Here is a 19,783-nt window from a genome sequence, read left to right on the forward strand (position 1 = left end):
AAATATTTTTTTTGTTTTGTTTTTTTTTATCTACAACTGTAACTAAGGCTAAAGGTGTGATTAATTTTTGAGACCCTTGACACTTTCTCAATCGTTAGGTTTTATGACTGTCATAAACTTATTAGTATCTAGAAAGCTAGTAAAAGCCACAGCTAACCTAGTAATAAATGAAACTTAAAAAATTATCAATTACCTGGTACCCCTTTGCCACCACAATAACAGTCTGGTAGCCTACATACGTCAGGTTTACACTTTTTAGCTGGTGTGTCTGGCTCAGGAGTTTCAAATTGGGATGAGAATCTCCATGGCGGAAATTGGCTAATGTCAATTGGCTCAGATCTTCTTGGAACTAAATCTCCCACTGGTTTTAAAGTTGGTCGGCTTTTCCTTAAATTAAAATATATTTAAAAAAATAATCTATCTAACATTTTGAGAATTAATTATTAAGGTGGATCAAATCCAGAGTTAGACGTTTTCAAATTACAAAATCCCTAGATAGCTGAAACTTCACATTGTTTAATGTAGGTTTAGACAGGGAAGTTAACAGGGGGAGAGATATATTTTGAAAAATATCTTTAGGGCATTTTCATTGAGAGATGTCTTTGGGTGTTCAAATTTTAAAAATTGATGAAACTCCAAAGTTGCGTCCCTAAAATTTGAAAATTATAACCTCCCCTTTAGTTTTTTGTGAACTGACGCTTCTGGTCACGCGAAAAATTCTATGTCATTTCTATTTTGCAAAATAGGCCGAATCGTTGTTCACTGGTCATAAACGATTATCACGGAGCACAGGTGACTCCGTTTTAGTCACCTATCTTCGAGGACCTGTTTCACGGATGGTTTTCTGAACTTAGTCTCCTATAATACAGAATCTTTAAAACAGCCACAGTTGGCTGTCAAATGTCGTAAACATATAAATAATATACAATAAACAGTATAGTATTCTTTATCAGCATTAAAAACCAAATTAGAGACCAGTATTTTGAAGACATTCTCGAGACCCTCTTCCAACAGAAATATTCTAATATAGATAGATAGATAGATAGATACATGTTTATTTACAACAAGAATTAAACCATTTAAACAAACAGCGCAAATGCCTAATGGCATACTTAAGCGAAAAAAAAACACAAACAAAAGAAAAAACCGTCATTACTTCGGCTTAAACTAATTTGCACTTCTTTCGGAAATCAAACTTCAACACTCACAACGGAAAGTAGTATGGGAGACTAGAAACATGATTTCTTAATAACTTCAGAAATTTATTTCTATCATTACAATTTCTCACACCTATTGGGATTAAATTCCAAACTTTTGGACCAATATGACACAACCTGAATCCCGATCGCACCGTTGACCTAGTTTCAACACAGAAATCAGAACTATGAGATGTTGGGTAATTGTGGAATTGTGAATTTGTCGGGAATAATCTTGGGAAATTTAGTGATGAACAGAGAAAACATAATTGGGCAAATATTAGAAATGGCAATAAAATGATGTTGATGAACAGAGAAAAAACCAGAAGATAACCTATAAAAGAATCACTTAGAGACACTAATATTTAATTTAGTAAGTAATTTTGAATGGTATAACTTTTCTCATTTAGAAATTAGATATTAACACCCATTTGAGTTTACGATTGGGGAAGGATCTATTTTCTGGCATCTAAATAAAATCATTCAAAAATTGACCAAGATGAATCAAGGGCGTATCCAGGGTTTTTGTTCAAGGAATATTTTTTTTTAGGGGGGTTACATGAAAGAAACTTTGGGACTTGTCTGTTATAGTGCCTATGTTAAGTTCTTTGTCTAAGTAGAACCTGTTTCTCTGACTAATCCTAATGAAATATCGCAAAATATGATGAAAATATAATTCTTTACAAACAAGCTTGGGCAATATATTAGAAATTGGGGTGGGGGGGGGGCGGGGGTAAAGTATAGCGGATCTGCATACAAAATGTATTAGGTACAATTATTCTGATTATTATGAGGTAAGAATTGTTTTCTACCCTCACACTGTCCAAATAATTTGATATAGTCTGGATATAAATGAATTATGTTTATATAGCACATAGGGTACAAAAACAATGCGTCAGGCTTAAGACATTTTGAAATCAGGGTTTCGGCAGGGAAAGGGGGTGCTCAAAGTTGGCCTATCACTAGATACTTTGTACCGAAGAAAGACTCCCGATCTGTGATAATTTTCTAATGCTGAATTTTTAAGAGGGATGTGTTTGAGTGACATCTCCAACAGGAATTATTCCCAGGACCACAAGGTTTTGCGCACCTACGTCAGCAAGTAACGCACTGTCAAGTGCGAACATATAATTTTTGTTTTGATGGAGCGGCAACATTTCGAAGGTAAAAAGGTAGGGAGCTTAGAAAAAGGTGCAACAAAATGGGCGAGTTATGTGGAAAATATGAAAAATTACACGAACAGTCTCAAGATCTTGGCTTACCTATATGAGTTTACTCACTTTCCTACGGCACCAGAATTAGTAAGGTGTGTCCCAGATTTTAAATATATATTGAATTTACTGGGAACCAGGATTAGCAAAGTACTTCCCTGATTGTAGATCCGAAAGAATAAAGATTGGTATTAAAGGAACAATTTTAATTTTACATTTTTTTTAAAATTTTAGTTTGCTATTTTACCATTAACATAATTGTTCGTTTAAAATGGCTAGACAGTTTGAAGGAAAGAAAGAGAAATGACACAATGTAAATAACAGTTTGTAGAAATGATAAAATTATCCAATAACTACGGATAAAACAAGGATTTTCTAGCTGGTAATTCACGAACCTCATGAGAGAGGGTGTATCTAAGGGATTTTTTGCGACGATATTAGAAAAAATTATCCTTTTAAAAAGATTTATGAAAAGTGGGATTCCAGTAAAATTATTTTTTCTATCCTAAAATTAAACAAGAAATAATAAAAATAAAAGTGGTAGGAAACCGGGAAATGGCTCTTAGTATAGAGGTTTTGTTTGAATAAATTGAATTTAAATGCTCGTAATGTGGTTAAAAATAGAGTCCGTTCACATCTTGGATTTACCTGAAGTTCAAGCATTTTATCGACTATAATTCCACTAATTCTGATTGTTTTGCCCTCGAACACTTGCCGACATTTAATAGCTCCTGTCACTGAATAGTGTTTTTGCGTATTCACAAAAGGATATTGGAAATTTCACATATGGGTTGCAGAATTTGACGAGGGTAGTCTTGGGTATCCAAATGGACTCCATTTAAATTCCTCTGAAACTTTTCCCCGTCCATCAGAGAGTTAGCTCACTGATAAAGAAGTAAACAGTTGACTTTCAGACCTTGTCAAAGCTACCGTGTAACCTAAGTTTGACTTGACTGTAGTCAAGTCAATTACCATAGTTCAGGGTCTAAACACACTCATAATTTGTACTTGTACGTAGCCTGAAATATAAAATCCAAAAAAACTCACTTGCTTCCTTTCGAACTCTTAGCTTGCTTTGCTTCACTTCTTGTTCCTGAACTTGCAGCACTTGTTTCCGAGAATTTCATTGATCCTCTCAATTTCGCCCTTGAAACTCTGAAAAATAATATTCAGTGAACAAAATTTGTAAGTATAAGTTACAAATTAACGCATCATAACAGAGAATTCAGTGTAACTGCGGTCTTACTTAAAAACACAATGGGATTCACAACTTTAATAAAGTGCAGAATAGAACTTGTGAGGTAATCTTTGTTCGGCGGCTGTTAATAAATCTTTCATTGTAGGCATGGATCAAATAGTATAGAATAATTGTAAGAGCAGAAACTGGCACTTGAAAAATGACCAACACCATCTAGCGTTTAGCAGCTTTGACCGAAAATCTTACATACTTGTTTTTCAGGTACGTTATAACACAGGGTTGGGTAGAGAAAGCAGAGATCTGTCCCTGCCATGCTTGGCATCTTGCCATTTTTTATTCTACATTTCTGATTCTCTTTGGTTTTGATTCAAGACTGTATTACCTTCTTGCAGGGTATTCAGTACAGTATCAGTCTTGTTGATCCAATTCTTTTGAACTAAACACTATAATAACAAAATTTCTACCTTTTTGCATTCTGGGAATTTCCATTTATTGAACATTCAGGGCCCACTAAGACCCAGTCCCACCTAATACCTGAATTTGGCTTTTTCAAAATTCTGCTGATTTAATTACTTATATTTTTTACTTGTTTCTCATCAAAAGTTCTTGCATAATAACAAATAATTCCAAACCGAAGTAAAAATTGGCAAACTTTTAAGTATATTTTTGGGTCATATCCAGAAATTAGGGGATGACCTTTGACCTAGTTAAACTAGATTCTATTCTAAAAGTCCAAGAAAATGAACTTTTGCAGATGTAATGAAGTAAAAGTTATGCTGTTTAGGGTTTAGTTTGGAAGAGTAGACGTACTACTACTGCTACTAGCAGCTCACTACAGCACCAATCCGGTTGAGACCAAGGCAGTTGTTCACAACCCATCGTTTACCTAAACCAATTCACACGGCTACTCTTTACCACCCTCCTATCAAGTTCAAATCTCCTTTGCAATTTTTTTTGTGACCTCTTTCCCATCCTAATAGAGGACGACGTGCTTTTTGCTTGGCCCCTGATGATTCACCGTAATGCACAATCTTTGGCAGTCTGTCATTCTTCATTCATGAAACGAGGCCAAGCTCTTTTATATTTTCTTTCATTACAGCCATAGAAGGTGATATTGAACTATGTTTTTGGTAGGGCTTATTATTTGATATACAGTTAGTTCAACTAATGCCTAAAACTATCCTTAGACCTTTCCTCTGGAAAACATTTAAAAAAATGTCCTCAATCTTTCGATGCTTCACCACAGTAATCACCGTGGTTTTTAATAAATCTTAGTTCATACACTTACCTATTCTTCCAAACTTTTTCAACTTCGAACGGCACCCTATGCCTTGGCAATTCTATTTTTTTACATCTTCATTTTTTTCACTGCATTCACATTATTTACCAATCATACTACCCAGGTAAGTGAACGTATCTACTGGATCAATTTTCTCGTTGCTTAATATCACTTCTTCACCCTCATTTGTTCCTCGTCTGAGTGACATTACCTTCTTAATACTCATTTGCCAGCCTTTTTCTTTACCCTGAACTTTCATAACCTTCAAAATTCTTTTATTTCCCCCGGCTTTTTACCTAGGAGACTGAAATCATACGTATAATCTAAGTTTAGGAAATATTCACCTTCCCATTCCGTACCATGTTCTGCCATACACTTTTAATTTTAATGATTTTGTAGCCTCATTTTGCAACCGTCATATTTCAAAAACTTATTTACCACCATGAGGATTTATTATTTTTCAATCCTTTTACCACAGTCAAAAGCTCCTCCTCATAAAATTGCTTATATTTGTCTCTGCTTTCTCTGTCTTGCTTGTCGGTAAGGTTGAGCTTTTCATCGCAGAGCTGAATGATCTCGTCAGTAATCTAAGGCTTCTGGTCAGCCTGAAACAAATATAGCATCCAGTTTTGAACATTCAACATGATGAGAGCGACATCGCTTCATTCACTTTCAAATTGCTGATACTTTACTTTTAGTTGAACTATTTTAGGGACACGGTCTTTCTCAATTCAAAGGATGTGCCAAAGCCACTTAATTCAGTTCATAGAACAATAACTGAGCGGTATCAAGCCTCTTTGTCCATGAAGGCAATGTGGTATTCGTTCCCAAGCTTCTTCTCTAAACTACCCATAGACAACTTTTCTGACCAATATCGAGGATACGAGCAGGCTTCATGAATGAAGGACGACAAATTACCAAAGATAGTGCAGAGCGGCTAACCATTGGCGGTACAAAAAAAGCAGGCAATCCCCGAATAGATAGGAAAGCGGTAGGGTTGCCACTATGGTCAGCACCTAAAATGCTACAATTTCCCAAATTTGCGTGCTGCACAGCAATTTTCGATGCCACTATAAAAAAACTGACTGTAATAGTGTTAAATTGTTGCTAAAGCCGCACTTTCGTGCTACAGGTGGCAGCCATAAGCACCGGCTACAGGGCTACACATAATGAAATAGTGCTGGATTACAGGGAGGCAATCGTGGGCATAGGTCACAAGAAAAAATCCAAAGGAAATCATAAATTAATGGGAGGGCGGTAAAGAGTAAAGCTGTGATTAAGCCGGGGTAGACGAGGAAGGTACACAACTGTGTGGGCGTCAACCAGCTGGGTGGTGCAGGAAGTATTCTCGATGTTGTATCTTTCTTCCTTGTTGTACGTTCCTTTTTTTTTAATACCCAAACTTTTTTCACCCAATATAGCTAAGCCCATCTCCATTGCCGTGAATACCCATAGTTCTAACCTTGTTCGAACCTTTGTGCTTTCCCGTTCGTTCTTAGTTGAGCTAAAACACCCTATACTTTTGCCATTCTACTTTCAATCTATTCCCGGCAATGTCAATCGTTAGTTATAACACCGCCCTACTAAAAGATTTTATTTTATTCTCCAACCATTTTACCCCCTACTGTAAATTTTTGGCAACAGCATTTTTTAATTCCTGGACACAGTTGTTTTAGTAAGTGAACTAAAACAACTTTTTACGAGTTGCAGAAGCAAGCTTTACTATCAGGAAAGTCCTGCCATGTCATAGAGTCAACTATTATTTGTTCCAACTACTTTGATCTTCCACAAACGATGTGTGGCTCTGACTCTCTTACTATTCATTTTCCATCCCAATGACCATAGTTAACTACATTTAAGAGGATGAAACAAATTTCGTGTTTGTACATTATAGGGGTGATAGTCTGCATCTTCATAGTCACTTGGCAAGGTAACCAGAAATAGCTGAGAAGATGGGAAACGCTTGGAGTCTAGGACATGTATCTCAAAACATACAGAGTGTTAGTTGAACTTTCGATGTCAGCAGAGATTCTAGTCAAGAAAATCACCAATGGAAGGTAGCAAAAATGGAGCTATTGTCTCTCTCGCTCTGTTTCTGAAGGCAATCTCATACACGGGTATTATACCCAATGGCGAGGGCACAATGCTGTATGCTCAGTTGGCATAAAAATTTGATTAAATTCAATTTAGCATGTCTTTGACCATAACAATAGCTTTAATTCATATTCACAGGCGTTAATAATAGATCGTACTTACTGAATTGGATGATTTATTATTCAACAGAATTTACCAACATAACAAAAATAATTCCAAAGTAATAGGGTAGCATGATTTTCAGTTTGTCAAAGAAATCTTGTAGAAAGAGATTAGTCATCGGGATTGGCAACACTAGTGACCATATTTGCCTGAAAGAAAGGACCTCGCCCTGCCCTTAGGTTGATCTTCCCCTTCTTATGTATGTTTTTTGTCTGATTTTTTTACATTGTATAATTTAAGAAATTTATTTTAGACAAGAATGTCAGCCTTTAGTGATTTATTAGTAATTACATTTCATTTCTCTTCATCCAGATATATATCGATTACGTCAAAGAATAATCAGCTTCCCCAACCATAGCATATTCTGCCCAGCCATGTGTAATAATATGGTTTTTTCTTTGTAAAGTATCACGTCTTTAAATAATGAAAAAATCTTGTCAAAAAGAAAGAACAAAGACTACCACTATATTCACACAGATGGTGAAACAGAAGCAATTGTCACTTGTCATGGCAATTTATTTACTAATTTTCACTTGTCACGGCAATTTAGTTACCAATTTTAGCAGTGTTGGTTGTTTTAGCATTTCTCTATGTTGATAAATTCAGCTATTACCAGGCAAAGATACTATTTTTCCGGTAATGTTTTCTATGCAGCAGCAACAGCCAAGTAAATTTTCGTTGATATTTTTTCTAAACAGCAGCAATAGTTATAAAAGAGACAGTCCCACGTGATCGACATAGTGACATAGCAGTCGTAGCGACAACTAAAATTTCTCATTTATACAATCCACGAAGATTGCCTTTCGCAGCAATTTTTTTTCTATATGAGCCTTTGATTATTACATAAAAAAAAACTAGTTTTTCTAACTGAAAGTAAGGAGCGACATTAAAACTTAAAACGAACAGAAATTACTCCTTATATGAAATGGGTTGTCCCCTCCGCAATCCCTCGCTCTTTACGCTAAAGTTGGACTCTTTGCCACAATTCTACTTTTTAAAACAATTAAAAGCTTTAGCGTAAAGAGGGAAGGATTGCGGACGGGACAACCCATTTCATATACGGAGTAATTTCTGTTCGTTTTAAGTTTTAATGTCGCTCCTTACTTTCAGTTAGAAAAACTAGTTTTTTTTATGTAATTTCTGAAAGTTTTTGAATTAATGCATGTTTGATTTTGGCTCTTCACACATAAATTATTAAAATGAAATTTACATTTTAATTCCTTTTTTGGCTAAATGGCTTTCTCTTAGTTCTGATCAGACGATTTTGAGAAATAAGGGATGGGGAAGGAGGCCTAGTTGCCATGCAATTTTTCGGTTACTCAAAAAGGCAACTATAATTCTTTTATTAGTAAAAAATATACGTAACTTAAGAATTAACTTACGTAACAAACTTTTATATTCTTAAATTTTTATTATGTATATGAGGGGGTTTGTACCCTCGTTAATACCTCGCTCTTTACACTAAATCGTAAGTTTTGTGCCGATTCTTTAAGAATGACCCCTGAATCAGAAAGGCCGTAGAATAAATAGTTGAAATTACTAAAAATACTATAGCATAAAGAGCGAGGTATTTATCTCCTCCTGAATACCTCGCTCTTTATGCTAAAGTATTTTTAGAACCCCTCATATGCGTAATAATCTCTGTTCGTTTTAAGTTTCAATGCTACTCCTTACTTTCAATGGAAAAAACTTCTCCATGTTTATTTTTTCATTGTTTTTTTTTTATAGTAATTTTAGAAAATCCTGCGCCCTTTTCATTGAATTTTTGTTCCCCCATGACATATTTCTCCAGGGATAGATCCTCCCACATAGCCCCCTCTCCTCAACCCCACCCCCAAAACCAAAAAAAATCCCCTGAAAACGACTGTACACTTCCCAATAACCATTATTATATGTAAACACTGGTCGAAGTTTGTAACTTGCAGCCCCTCCCCCAGGGACTGTGGGGGAGTAACTCATTCCCAAAGACATAGTTATTATGGTTTTTGACTATGCGGAACAAAATGGCTATATCAAAATTTTGATCTGTTGACTTTGGAGAAAAAATGAGCGTGGGAGGGGGCCTAGGTGCCCTCCAATTTTTTTGGTCACTTAAAAAGGGCACTAGAACTTTTTATTTCCGTTAGAATGAGCCCTCTTGCAACATTCCAGGATCACTTGGTTGACACGATGACCCCTGGGGAAAAGAAAAAAAAAAATAAATAAAATAAACACGCACCCGTGATTTGTCTTCTGGCAAAAAATACGAAATTCCACATTTTTGTAGATAGGAGTTTGAAAATTTTGCTATAGGGTTTTCTGATACGCCGAATGCGATGGTGTGATTTTCGTTAAGATTGTGTGACTTTTAGGGGGTGTTTTCCCCTATTTTCTAAAATAAGACAAATTTTCGCAGGCTCGTAACTTTTGATGACAAAGACCAAATTTGATGAAACTTATATATTTAAAATCAGCAGGAAAATCCAATTCTTTTGATGTATATTTTAGCATCAAAATTCTATTATTTAGAGTTTCGTTTACTATTGAGCCGGGTCGCTCCTTACTACAGTTCGTTACCAAGAACTGTTTGATAAAGCGTTTTAATGAGTTGAAAAACGCAAATTTTCCGGGCAATGGGTAGTTTTCTTAAGGAATATTTTCTAGAGAGCAGTAATAGTAATAAAAATAGTTGTTTAAACATTTCTAAACAACAGCAACGGCCAAGGAAGAGGCAAATGTTGAGAGCAAAAATCGGGTGAAATTAAAATCGTGTGGGAACATAACAGCAATTAAAATTGACCAAAGAAGCTGTTTACAAATATCCTCTTTCTCAGTGTTTCTTTTCATTATCTTCCGGGCATGATTATAAGAGGAAAAGTGAATAAAATGTCTAATCGACTAAAGCTTCTGAACGTCCAACCAAACCTTAACAATAGTTTCACCCACCGATTTATTACCTGAATACTAAATATATATACCGCATTTCACTTTTCACTCCCTACCGGCGGTGCTGATCTCCATTTCAACCAAGAAGTGCAATGGGGGTTTGGGGGCCAGCCATCCTGTGCTTTCACACACCCTTCCTGTTTACCTTCCCCAGATTCCTCCAGGTACCCATTTACAGCTGGGTCGATTATGGCTGACGCCACTGACCCCTGACCCCAGAGTCACGCCACTGACCCTGTTCCAAACCGAATAACTAGCAACAGCAGGATTCGAATTCTTGTCCTCACGGACAAAGGATTTAAAGTCCAGCGTGCTTACCACTCAACTAGTACGGCTGAAATTCTACCTTAATGGATAATATAGAAAAACAAATGTAATACGCAAGTAGGTAAACAATCACTGAGCATTTGACAAGAGTTTTGGTAATTAAACAGGTAATAGAGAAGCAGACTTAAATAACTGATTTTGCCTGCTTTAAACACCATAGCTGCAGTATTGCTAGATTATATACCTAAAAGTAAGCCAAAATAGCCATAAATACGCCAGAAATTATTGCTATAATTATATATTTCTTATAATGTTTATCCCTAAATCCAAAACAACTTTTACTGTTTGTATTTACCTTAATGTATTGACGGACGAAACAGTCCGTTAGAGGACTGAATGGTGTACCAAACGGTATTTTTTATTTCTTAGCAATCCCGTAATATTCCCACAATGAAAATTAACTCAGCTTTTGTTATATAAGTACTTTCACAATATTTTTTTCCCACGAAGGTAAAACTAGTTTTAAGCTACAAACAGGCTATTAAAATTTTCACACCAGTGTTGCCATCAAAATAAGCCAGTTTGGCGTAAACTAAGCCAATGTGACAACACTGTACCATAAGGGTACTTTTTGTCGAATAAAAGCAGGCAGATTACCGAAACACGTGTTGTCTGTAGTCTATTATAAATTAACGGAAATATGGTTTCACCTTGATGAAACTAATACCGATAATATCATCTTTTACAGAAGCATTGAGCTCAACATATCTAATTATTGCTACCATGTTTGAGATTGTAAAATTGTTGTTTAAACTTTAGTGACCATGAAAAATTGCCAAAAAAGTGAACAGATTTATTACCTCAGCCATCCAATTCTTGTCGGTCATTCATGAAAAAAAAAAAAAACTAGTAACCACCTCATCTCAAAGGTAATTTAACACAATTTTACGAACTGTATATCAAAAGGAAGTCAAATCATGCACCAAACACCTGTATTTTTGTTTCTAATTATATCGTATTTAGATCTTAAAAAAGAAAATATCGCTAAATTAAAAGAAAACTGACTTCTGTTCTTCTGAAAATTTTGAGAATTTGCGCTGAACCAGTAGCGCAAATTATGGGGCGGGAAGGTCGGGTGAGAAATTTTGTTTCTCTCCCCTATATTTCTTGCCCCTCTCCCATGGCCTGGATTTCAACGTATATCCTATTTTGGTACTTCCATGATAAAATAAACTTTTTAGGTACTTTTATTGAAATAAATAAAAAAACAAAAGTTCCCCAACAAATACTAGCAACAAATGAGGTGGTAAGACGGGCTTTTAGTGGCTTCTTCAATACCCCCGAAAAACGACTTAGCATCATTAGTAGCACTGCCAAGGCAAAAATTGATTTTTTTTTGTCATAGTCTTTTCTTTTATTTTCAAAGATAAGTTAAAATGGGAATAAAATCTGAAAAAGCGAAAGTTGACAAGTTTACTTAGTGTTGTTTATTCGAGCAAAAAAAAAATTCATAAAAAGAACACAGAGAATACAAAGTATTATACTATTTTATACTGAAAGTAAGAGTCAATATCATATCGTGACAAAATTTAATGAACCATTTACTTAAAGGTACATTCACAATGAGATGGTACAAATACAAATATTTAGCTAGCGAGAGTTTATACCAATCAGATTCGTCATAGAATTTTCTGTTTGGCTCAAAAATTCTATGAAATATTTTAATTTGCTCAAATTAGCGCTAGCTGAATTCCGGCATTAATACATATTAAACGGGTCATAACAGTGCTGGGATCGAATATATTACTACTACTACTAAAACACACCGCAGCACCAAGCCACCTGAGGCCAATACAGCTACGCATGCTCCTTCCCGTCCCAATCTACTTAAAACCTCCCTTTTTACTCTCCCAGGAAGTTTTGATTTCTCCTAAATCCCTCCCTACGATATCCTTCCACCCAATCGAGGACGATCTGATTTTTTTTTTAACCCCAGACGGTTGGCCAAAAAGGACAATATTTGTCAATCTGTCATACTTCATCCACACAACATGCCCTAGCCATCTCATCCTTTCTCTTATTATAGCCCTAGAAAGCGGGATTGAACTACACTTTTTGTACAACCGACTGTTTGAAATACGGTCAGTCAGTCGGGCACTCAAAACAATCTGTAGGCAATTTCTCTGGAAAGCATCTAGCCAATTTACCTCCGTTTTTTGAAGCGCGCATGCTTTAGAACCATATTTGACCACTGTAATCACAGTGTGATCAGTGATATTTGTTGGCCACAGGTATATAGTCACCAAATTTGCTGCTTTGTCAAGGAATCTATTGAGTTGAAAAATTCAACTTTTATCGTGCAACTAGGCAATTTTTCCAGTAATTTTTCTGCACAGCAGCAATAGCCATGTTAATTGATGGTTAGATTTTTGTCTTAAATAACGGTAACAGCTGTAAAAGAGATAGTCATGTGCGCACATAGAAGCAACAAAAATCACTCATCGATAGAATTTACTAATATTGCCTTTCCCCGCAATTCCCTTCCGTGTAGACTTGGAGTGACTGTGAATATTTGGGAATAGAATGTTTTGAACTGCAGAATCGAACAACCATCAAAATAGACGAATTATACAGAAAATGAGAAATTGTAGGAAATGCCGTAAACATTTGCCTTAAACAGTGCGCTACACTCCAAAGGAACAGTTCAAAATCCTCCCAAGTAAGATTTTAGGTCATTAAGCGCCTTTAAAATTTGTGTTTATTTTTTAAGAAGAAGCATAGTTTGCTCTAGAATTTGAAAATAGTAGGCCTATTAGTAACTCATTGTTGTAAGGTGAGGTGGCTGCTCATTTCGCCCTCAAGAAAAGTGGGATGAGGTCATAAGAAATGTTTTAATAGAAACTGGGACATCACAGGAGGATGTAGAGTGGGAGACTTTTGAGGGCTTGGGGTAGAGGAGCAGCGTCAATAACGGTGTTGGCTCCAAGCGGGTCGTTGCTGAAATAAGTTCTTAGCAGTGGCGAAGAGAAAAAGAAAAGTTGAATTGAAACTACAAAAGCTGTTCTTTTTTCTTACTGGACTAAAATTTTGCATAGATGAACCAATCAGGACCAAAGCATTAGCTAAGATATTTTTGAATATAATTTCGCTTTAAAAACAGTAAGGTCTAAAAACAAGCAGGGCTATTTGTTCGTCCAAAACTAATATTATTTGACTACAAAAAAACTTCAGATAAATAAACCATTGAAATCTATTCATCGCGTAAATATAGGGCAGTAATCTTTCTTTTTCTCTGTTACAGTAGTAGGTAGTATTTGCTGTGGTAGGTGGCAGTGAATGTAAGAATCAGCTGAGGAATTAAAAAAAAATAATTGTAAGAAACAAATTTTACAAGAAATTTGATTTTAGTCATGGTAATACTTTTCATGTAAAAGATCAGTGGAAGATCAGTCGCAAGGACCTTGAACAGAACCGACAAATAGCATCTTTTTATAAGTTCAATGTCAACATAATAAACGAAAGGTAGCGATTTTAAACAACTTTCTCAAGCCTGTTTCAGATTTTTCCATTTGTATGCTTTCAAGTATCACTTTATATCTTGTCCTCATATGTCTATATTATTTACTATTTTTCAATCAATCAGTTATTATTTTTTTAAAGTTATATATGCCAATAGCATACATATTTTTATATAGTTTTTTCAAAATTATTTTGGTTCTGTTATTGGAAATAACTTTCTGCATTTTAATCTTCTCAGGCGATAAGAGTTCACAGCAACAGCACAAAAGCCCTTTCTTCAGTTTTTCATTTTTATTAAAATTATTGTCATCATTAATAGTTATTATTTCCTTTGTTTATCTGATCTTGACTGATCATTAAAGTAAAAGTTGATCAGCATGAATAGTTTTTGCACGATTTTCATAAGAATTTCTGCTGAGAGTCAAGGCATTTAGGAAGCGTCGAGTTTCATAACAATCTATCTATTTTGACACCATCAAATCGTGACTATTAACGGTGGTTAACTCTTTATTTAAATCTCTTTTAAAATCAGGAAAAGCCTAAAGGAAGCCAAGACAGGTTAACTTTCCTACAGGTAACAAATACAACAGATATTATGTTGAGACTTCAGAAAAAGCATTCCCTATTAAGCAAATACGCATGGATGTCATCTAAAATAGCGTCTAGCAGGGCAGTTAAAAGGGTGAAGGGATGACCAGGCTAAGTTGCCCCCGAGCTCCGTGTGGGTGTGGGCACCTTTGCCATTTAAAAAGGCCTTAGTCATTTAATTTTTTTTAAAGGTGATAGCGTTAGTCATTTCCAAGTTTGCATATTATTTTTCTGGGAAGAAGGGAAAACATTGTTTCCCTTCTCGGGGGAAAGAAATATTTCCGAGGGGAGAAGAAAAAATTCCCCAATTTCACCCTGGGTGCCACCAGCTCGAGGGATAACCATGGAATCTAGTAACGTTGATTAAAGATAAAAAAATTTTAGATTCGTTAATTAAGGAAGATCGTTCGGGTGGAGGGAATATCAGGTAGGGAAGGGTGGGGGAAGGTATTGGTGGTTCAGAGAATATTAAGAATTTTCAGATTGTTTTTCTGTGAATGGCAAATACAGTAAGTCAATTTTGACACACGATATCCATGAAGAAAATAGAATACGGATCGCATAAAATAGCATCTATTAACGTTTTTTCAAGAATCGTTCAGCCTAATTCAGAAAAGAAGCCTGAAAAGGGAGGAATAGGGCATAAAAAGGAAAAAATATTTAACAGCAAATATTTAGAATATTCATCAGAGGATTTTGGGATGATAAGCTCTACATTATATGACAAATCACCTCTATTCATCCTAAAACATTAAAATAATGCCATATTCTTTAAACTTTAATAAAGGTTCGTATAAGTATATACTGACAACTAAGTACATGAGGTGAAATATTCCTTCTAAGGTTGGAGTAATCATTTAAGAAGAATAGATTTTCGAAAAATTGTTTATAAAGAAGGCAAATAATTATGTGTTTATCTTTCTTTATCTAGCTGGTATAGACGGGTCTCTGAATTCTCAGTTTGAATCAATGGAATAGCATTGATTTTTTTTTTTTTTTTTCAAAATTTCAAAATAAAAATAATTGATAAAAAGGGGAAATTCACACAACTTGAGTTAACTACGAAAACAGAATGCAACTTCAATATTACTTCCGAATGTCTCACTCTCTCAATACCAACCAGTCACAAAATATAGTTATGTTTTTGTATAGGGGTCGCATATATTTGTCCATAAAATTGTCTAAACTGCTATATATACCACTGAGGATTTTTATAATTATTTTGATAAATACTATCCAATCATATTTCCACGATTAGTGGTTTATAAATAAAAATTTTTAAAGGAAAATTATCTTACTTAATGCTAAATCTGAGTCAAATTTCAAATTTTTGTGCTCAACAGACATATCGAGATTTAAACGTTTGAATTGAATACCTGAAATTATCAAGATTTAAAAAAAGCTAATTAAAAATCTCCGCAGCTTGGAACCCTGAGAATTTAAATCACCAATCTGTACCTATCAAATACATAGATAACAAACACATAATTATTTGCTTTTTAAGGAATATTTTAACTCATATACTTAGTTTGAAGCACATATCTATATGCATCTTTATTGGAGTTCCTATTTTTCTGACGATTTTGGTCTTTATGCGAATATTTTAGGATGAATAGAAGAGAAAACACTAAAGAAGAGCTCTAAACTGACACGACTTGAGACTGACAGGACTGGCCATTCCAAAGTTCACTGAAATATTAAGGCAGACATGACAGTGTAATAAATAGATATGGCGGGAGTGGAAATAGAGAAATAGACTTTTTCTTATAAAATTTTAAACTCTGTAATTTAAGCGAAATATATTGAACTTTAAAAAGCGGAAAGACACGCTACGTTGTTATGAAAAGTAAAATTTTGATTAGTAAATTTTTGAGATTTTGTCAAAATTGACACTATTTATTCAAACACTATTAAACATTAAAATGTTACAACATTTTATTATTAAAATATTAATTAGAAATTTAATAAAATTTAATTAGTTTATTAAAACATTACAAGCAAAGCTTCTTGGGCCAAGTAAATGTTTTACTTTTGTAATAGTTTTTCTTTTGGTATTAATAAATTGAAGATTGATTGATTGATAGAAACAGTTACTAGTTAATGCCTTATTACCTATACTTAAAACCCTCCTTTTAAATGTCTTCTATGCATTTCTAGCTTTTCGTTCTGTTTTTCTTGTTACACCCCTAAAAGAACTAGTACTTAATGTTTAATACATCTTTTACGAATATACAAGTTGTGCCTTTATCCTCATTTCCCACCCTTTGTTACCATCATAGTTACAAAGCGATGCCACAAAGTTAGGCAAGATACTAAATGGTTTGACCTATACGAATTGGCCCAAAGAGTGAATGGACCCCAAAAGATGGTTCAAGACCATTTTTTTATTATTATTATTTTTTTTCAATAAAAAGCTTAACTCAGTCGCTATAGTGGTGAGAAGTGCAAAGGCAAAAAATTAGGCAGAAAATATTAAATATCATATTTTTTTTTTATAAATGATGAACAGCTTTTTATTTTTCTTTATGGCGGGGTGGTTTTTATAACATACTATTTTTTTTATCAATATTTTTATCCATTTTAATTTCAACAGATTTATTAGAGCTTAAAATATTAGAAGATTTTAGATTAAATTTACGACCATTTCCACAACCTACTTACAACATATAATTGTCGAGGTTCCCTTTTAATTACGGGTATTTCTTTGTTCGCAAAGTTTATCGAAGCAACCTATTATGCGCTCCCTCCTATAGACAATTCTGGGTTCGCCCCTGTACACAGGCAATGCCTTTGGGACCGTGCCCCTTCTCTGATTGTCAATTTTGAATAAATTGACAGGATCGTCTTCCATTTCCCCGAAGATGTGCTGAGGTAAGCCTAGTAATTACATTACATCATTTTCTCATCCTTAATTGCTTAAAAATCTGTTTGTTGCCAAGATTTCGTTTGGCCAAAACATTATTTGTCATTATTTCTTCTATGTTTTTCGGCAATTTTAAAGGGATTCCCTAAAATTTTTAAGGCTGTATTGCACGATATCTACGAATAGCGCAATAGCGTTGGTTAAAATCAAATAATTAAGTGTCATTAGAGTACGTACTTTGAGGTGGTAGCAAACTGTTGAGCTTCAGTGGTCGTTTTTATTCTCTCAATCCTTGGAGGTGTTGTAGTAGTAGTCGTAGTAGTAGTTGTTGTTTTTTCTGTGGTTGTTCTCTCAGTAGTTCTAATAACAGGTGGCGATGAAACTTCTCCAGATTCCTCTTCTTCTTCAAAAACTGGATTTCCGAGTTCTAAAATAAAGAGAATGGTTATGGATAGGTCTAAAGGTTTTTTTTTGTTATTTTAAGAGATTAGAGAGAATGAGAGATAGAGAGAAGGGGGTGGAGATTAAGAGGGAGAGGGAGTGAGGTAGCTTCGATGTTCTTTTTTGTAGTAGTAAAGTACATTGGCTCTTAGCAAAGCCCCAACGAACCTCGATATTGTAGAGATGTAGTGGTGAATCCAGGGGGAGGGGCACCCCAAGATTTTTCCTGTGCCCTTATTCCTTTTTTTCTATTTTTCATTCTTTTTCTAAAATAAATTTGTCAATTTCGTCAATTATCAGTGCCCGTGTCACATTGGCCCCCTCCCAAGATTCTGCTTTAGATCTGTCCCTGGAGAGATGGCAGCCCAAGCTCGATTTTTGTTAATTTCGATTCATATCAAGCTTGACTTTTTAATATTGGTCTTTAATTTCCATTTAAAAATTTAATAAAAATTAACAAAATTTAGACCAAAAGAAGCCAATACACTCTAACACTAAAAAATTAAACCATTTTCATTTTTTTTTTTTTTTACAGGAAATAGCAGTAAATTACTTTAACCTGTATATGTTGTCTATAATTCGTTATTCTTTAATTCCAGTCATTTGTTCAATAGCTTCCCAGCTTGAAAGTAAACCAAATTTGCGTAAACTAATTTGCAGAGGAAGTTCAAATAAATGTATAATTTACCCTGAGATACAGAGGATGTAATTTGAGTCAATTGGATGGAGAAGAGAAAACTTCCGAGAGAAGAAAAAAGACAAATAAGGGAGGATAAGAGAGCAATAGAGAAAGGGAGAGTGAAACAGATGTGTAGGCAGGGCCAAATAAAGGACGATTGGCCCCTGTGGTTGAAAGGGCCCCACACAGGCATCAAAATTAACCGTTTTTTTCGACATTGTGAAATAGCCTATTTTAGACAATTCCAGCAAGCGTTGCTTTTGAAGAGATATCATTTTCCAGGACCAATACCAGAGATATCATTTTCCAGGAACCAATAAAGAACTATCTGATATCGACAATAGATCAAGATAGATTGATTGGTTGAACAATTATATCCATTGAACGTGAAGACTCAAGGAAACTGGATTTTCAGTCAATTTTAGAAGAACTTATAGGACAAAACTTACAAATATGTTAATTCATGTATTCATAATCAGTTATGTAAATTTCAACAGACATTTCCAGGAGACACGTAATATCTACTACTGCTATTACTACTAACAATTCACCGCAGCACCCAGCAGCTTGAGGACAACACAGCTACGAACACTCTTCCTCCATCCCGACCTATTCATAGCCTCTCTCTTTACAACCTCCCTAGAAGTTCCCATTTCCATTAAATCTTCCAATACGATTTCCTCCTACCCCAACCGCAGACGACCTGCTTTCCATTGATCTCTACACTGTTGTCCGAAAAGGACAATCTTCTGCAATCTATTATCCTTCATCCGCAGAACGCGCCCTAGCCATCTCAACCTTTCTCTCATTATATCCCTAGAAAGCGGGATTGAACCACACTTTTTGTACAGCCTACTGTTTGAAATACGGTCAATCAGTCCGGTACCCAGAACAATTCGTTGGCAATTTCTATGGAAAACATCTAGCAAATCTTCATCTACTTTTCGGCGTGCGAATGCTTTATAACCACATTTGACAAGGTGTCATATTTTCCATATTTGACGAACCAAGGTATCACTGTAGCTGCCAGCATTCTAATCTTGGTTTGCAGACTTACATTCCTATTTTTCCAAATTTGTTTTAACTGTGAAAAAATACCATGAGCCTTGTCTATTTTACTTTTAACACCTTCACTGCTCCAACCGTCTTTACTAATGATTACATAAAACAAACTAGTTTTTTAACTGAAAGTAAGGAGCGATATTAAAACTTAAAAAGAACAGAAATTACTCCGTATATGAAATGGGTTGTCCCCTCCGCAATCCCTCGCTGTTTACGCTAAAGCTTTTAATTGTTTTAAAAAGCAGAATTGTGGCAAAGAGTCAAACTTTAGCGTAAAGAGCGAGGGATTGCGGAGGGGA

The 19,783-nt window shown here is 35.0% G+C and overlaps 1 protein-coding gene across 4 annotated transcripts in view; it reads right to left on the reverse strand.

Annotated features, from left to right (window-relative positions):
* Positions 1 to 19,783, reverse strand: part of LOC136036058 (uncharacterized) — a 159,797-nt gene that overhangs the window by 28,541 nt on the left and 111,473 nt on the right. For all 4 annotated transcript variants that reach the window (XM_065718016.1, XM_065718014.1, XM_065718012.1 and 1 more), the window contains 3 exons: positions 17,540 to 17,729; positions 3,455 to 3,562; positions 194 to 387 (listed from right to left, as the gene is read on the reverse strand). In XM_065718016.1, coding sequence (XP_065574088.1) covers positions 194 to 387; positions 3,455 to 3,562; positions 17,540 to 17,729 — 492 coding nt within the window. The remainder of the gene's footprint in view (positions 1 to 193; positions 388 to 3,454; positions 3,563 to 17,539; positions 17,730 to 19,783) is intronic.

Source organism: Artemia franciscana, chromosome 15 (genome assembly GCF_032884065.1).
Source record: "Artemia franciscana chromosome 15, ASM3288406v1, whole genome shotgun sequence".
Lineage (NCBI taxonomy): Eukaryota > Metazoa > Arthropoda > Branchiopoda > Anostraca > Artemiidae > Artemia > Artemia franciscana.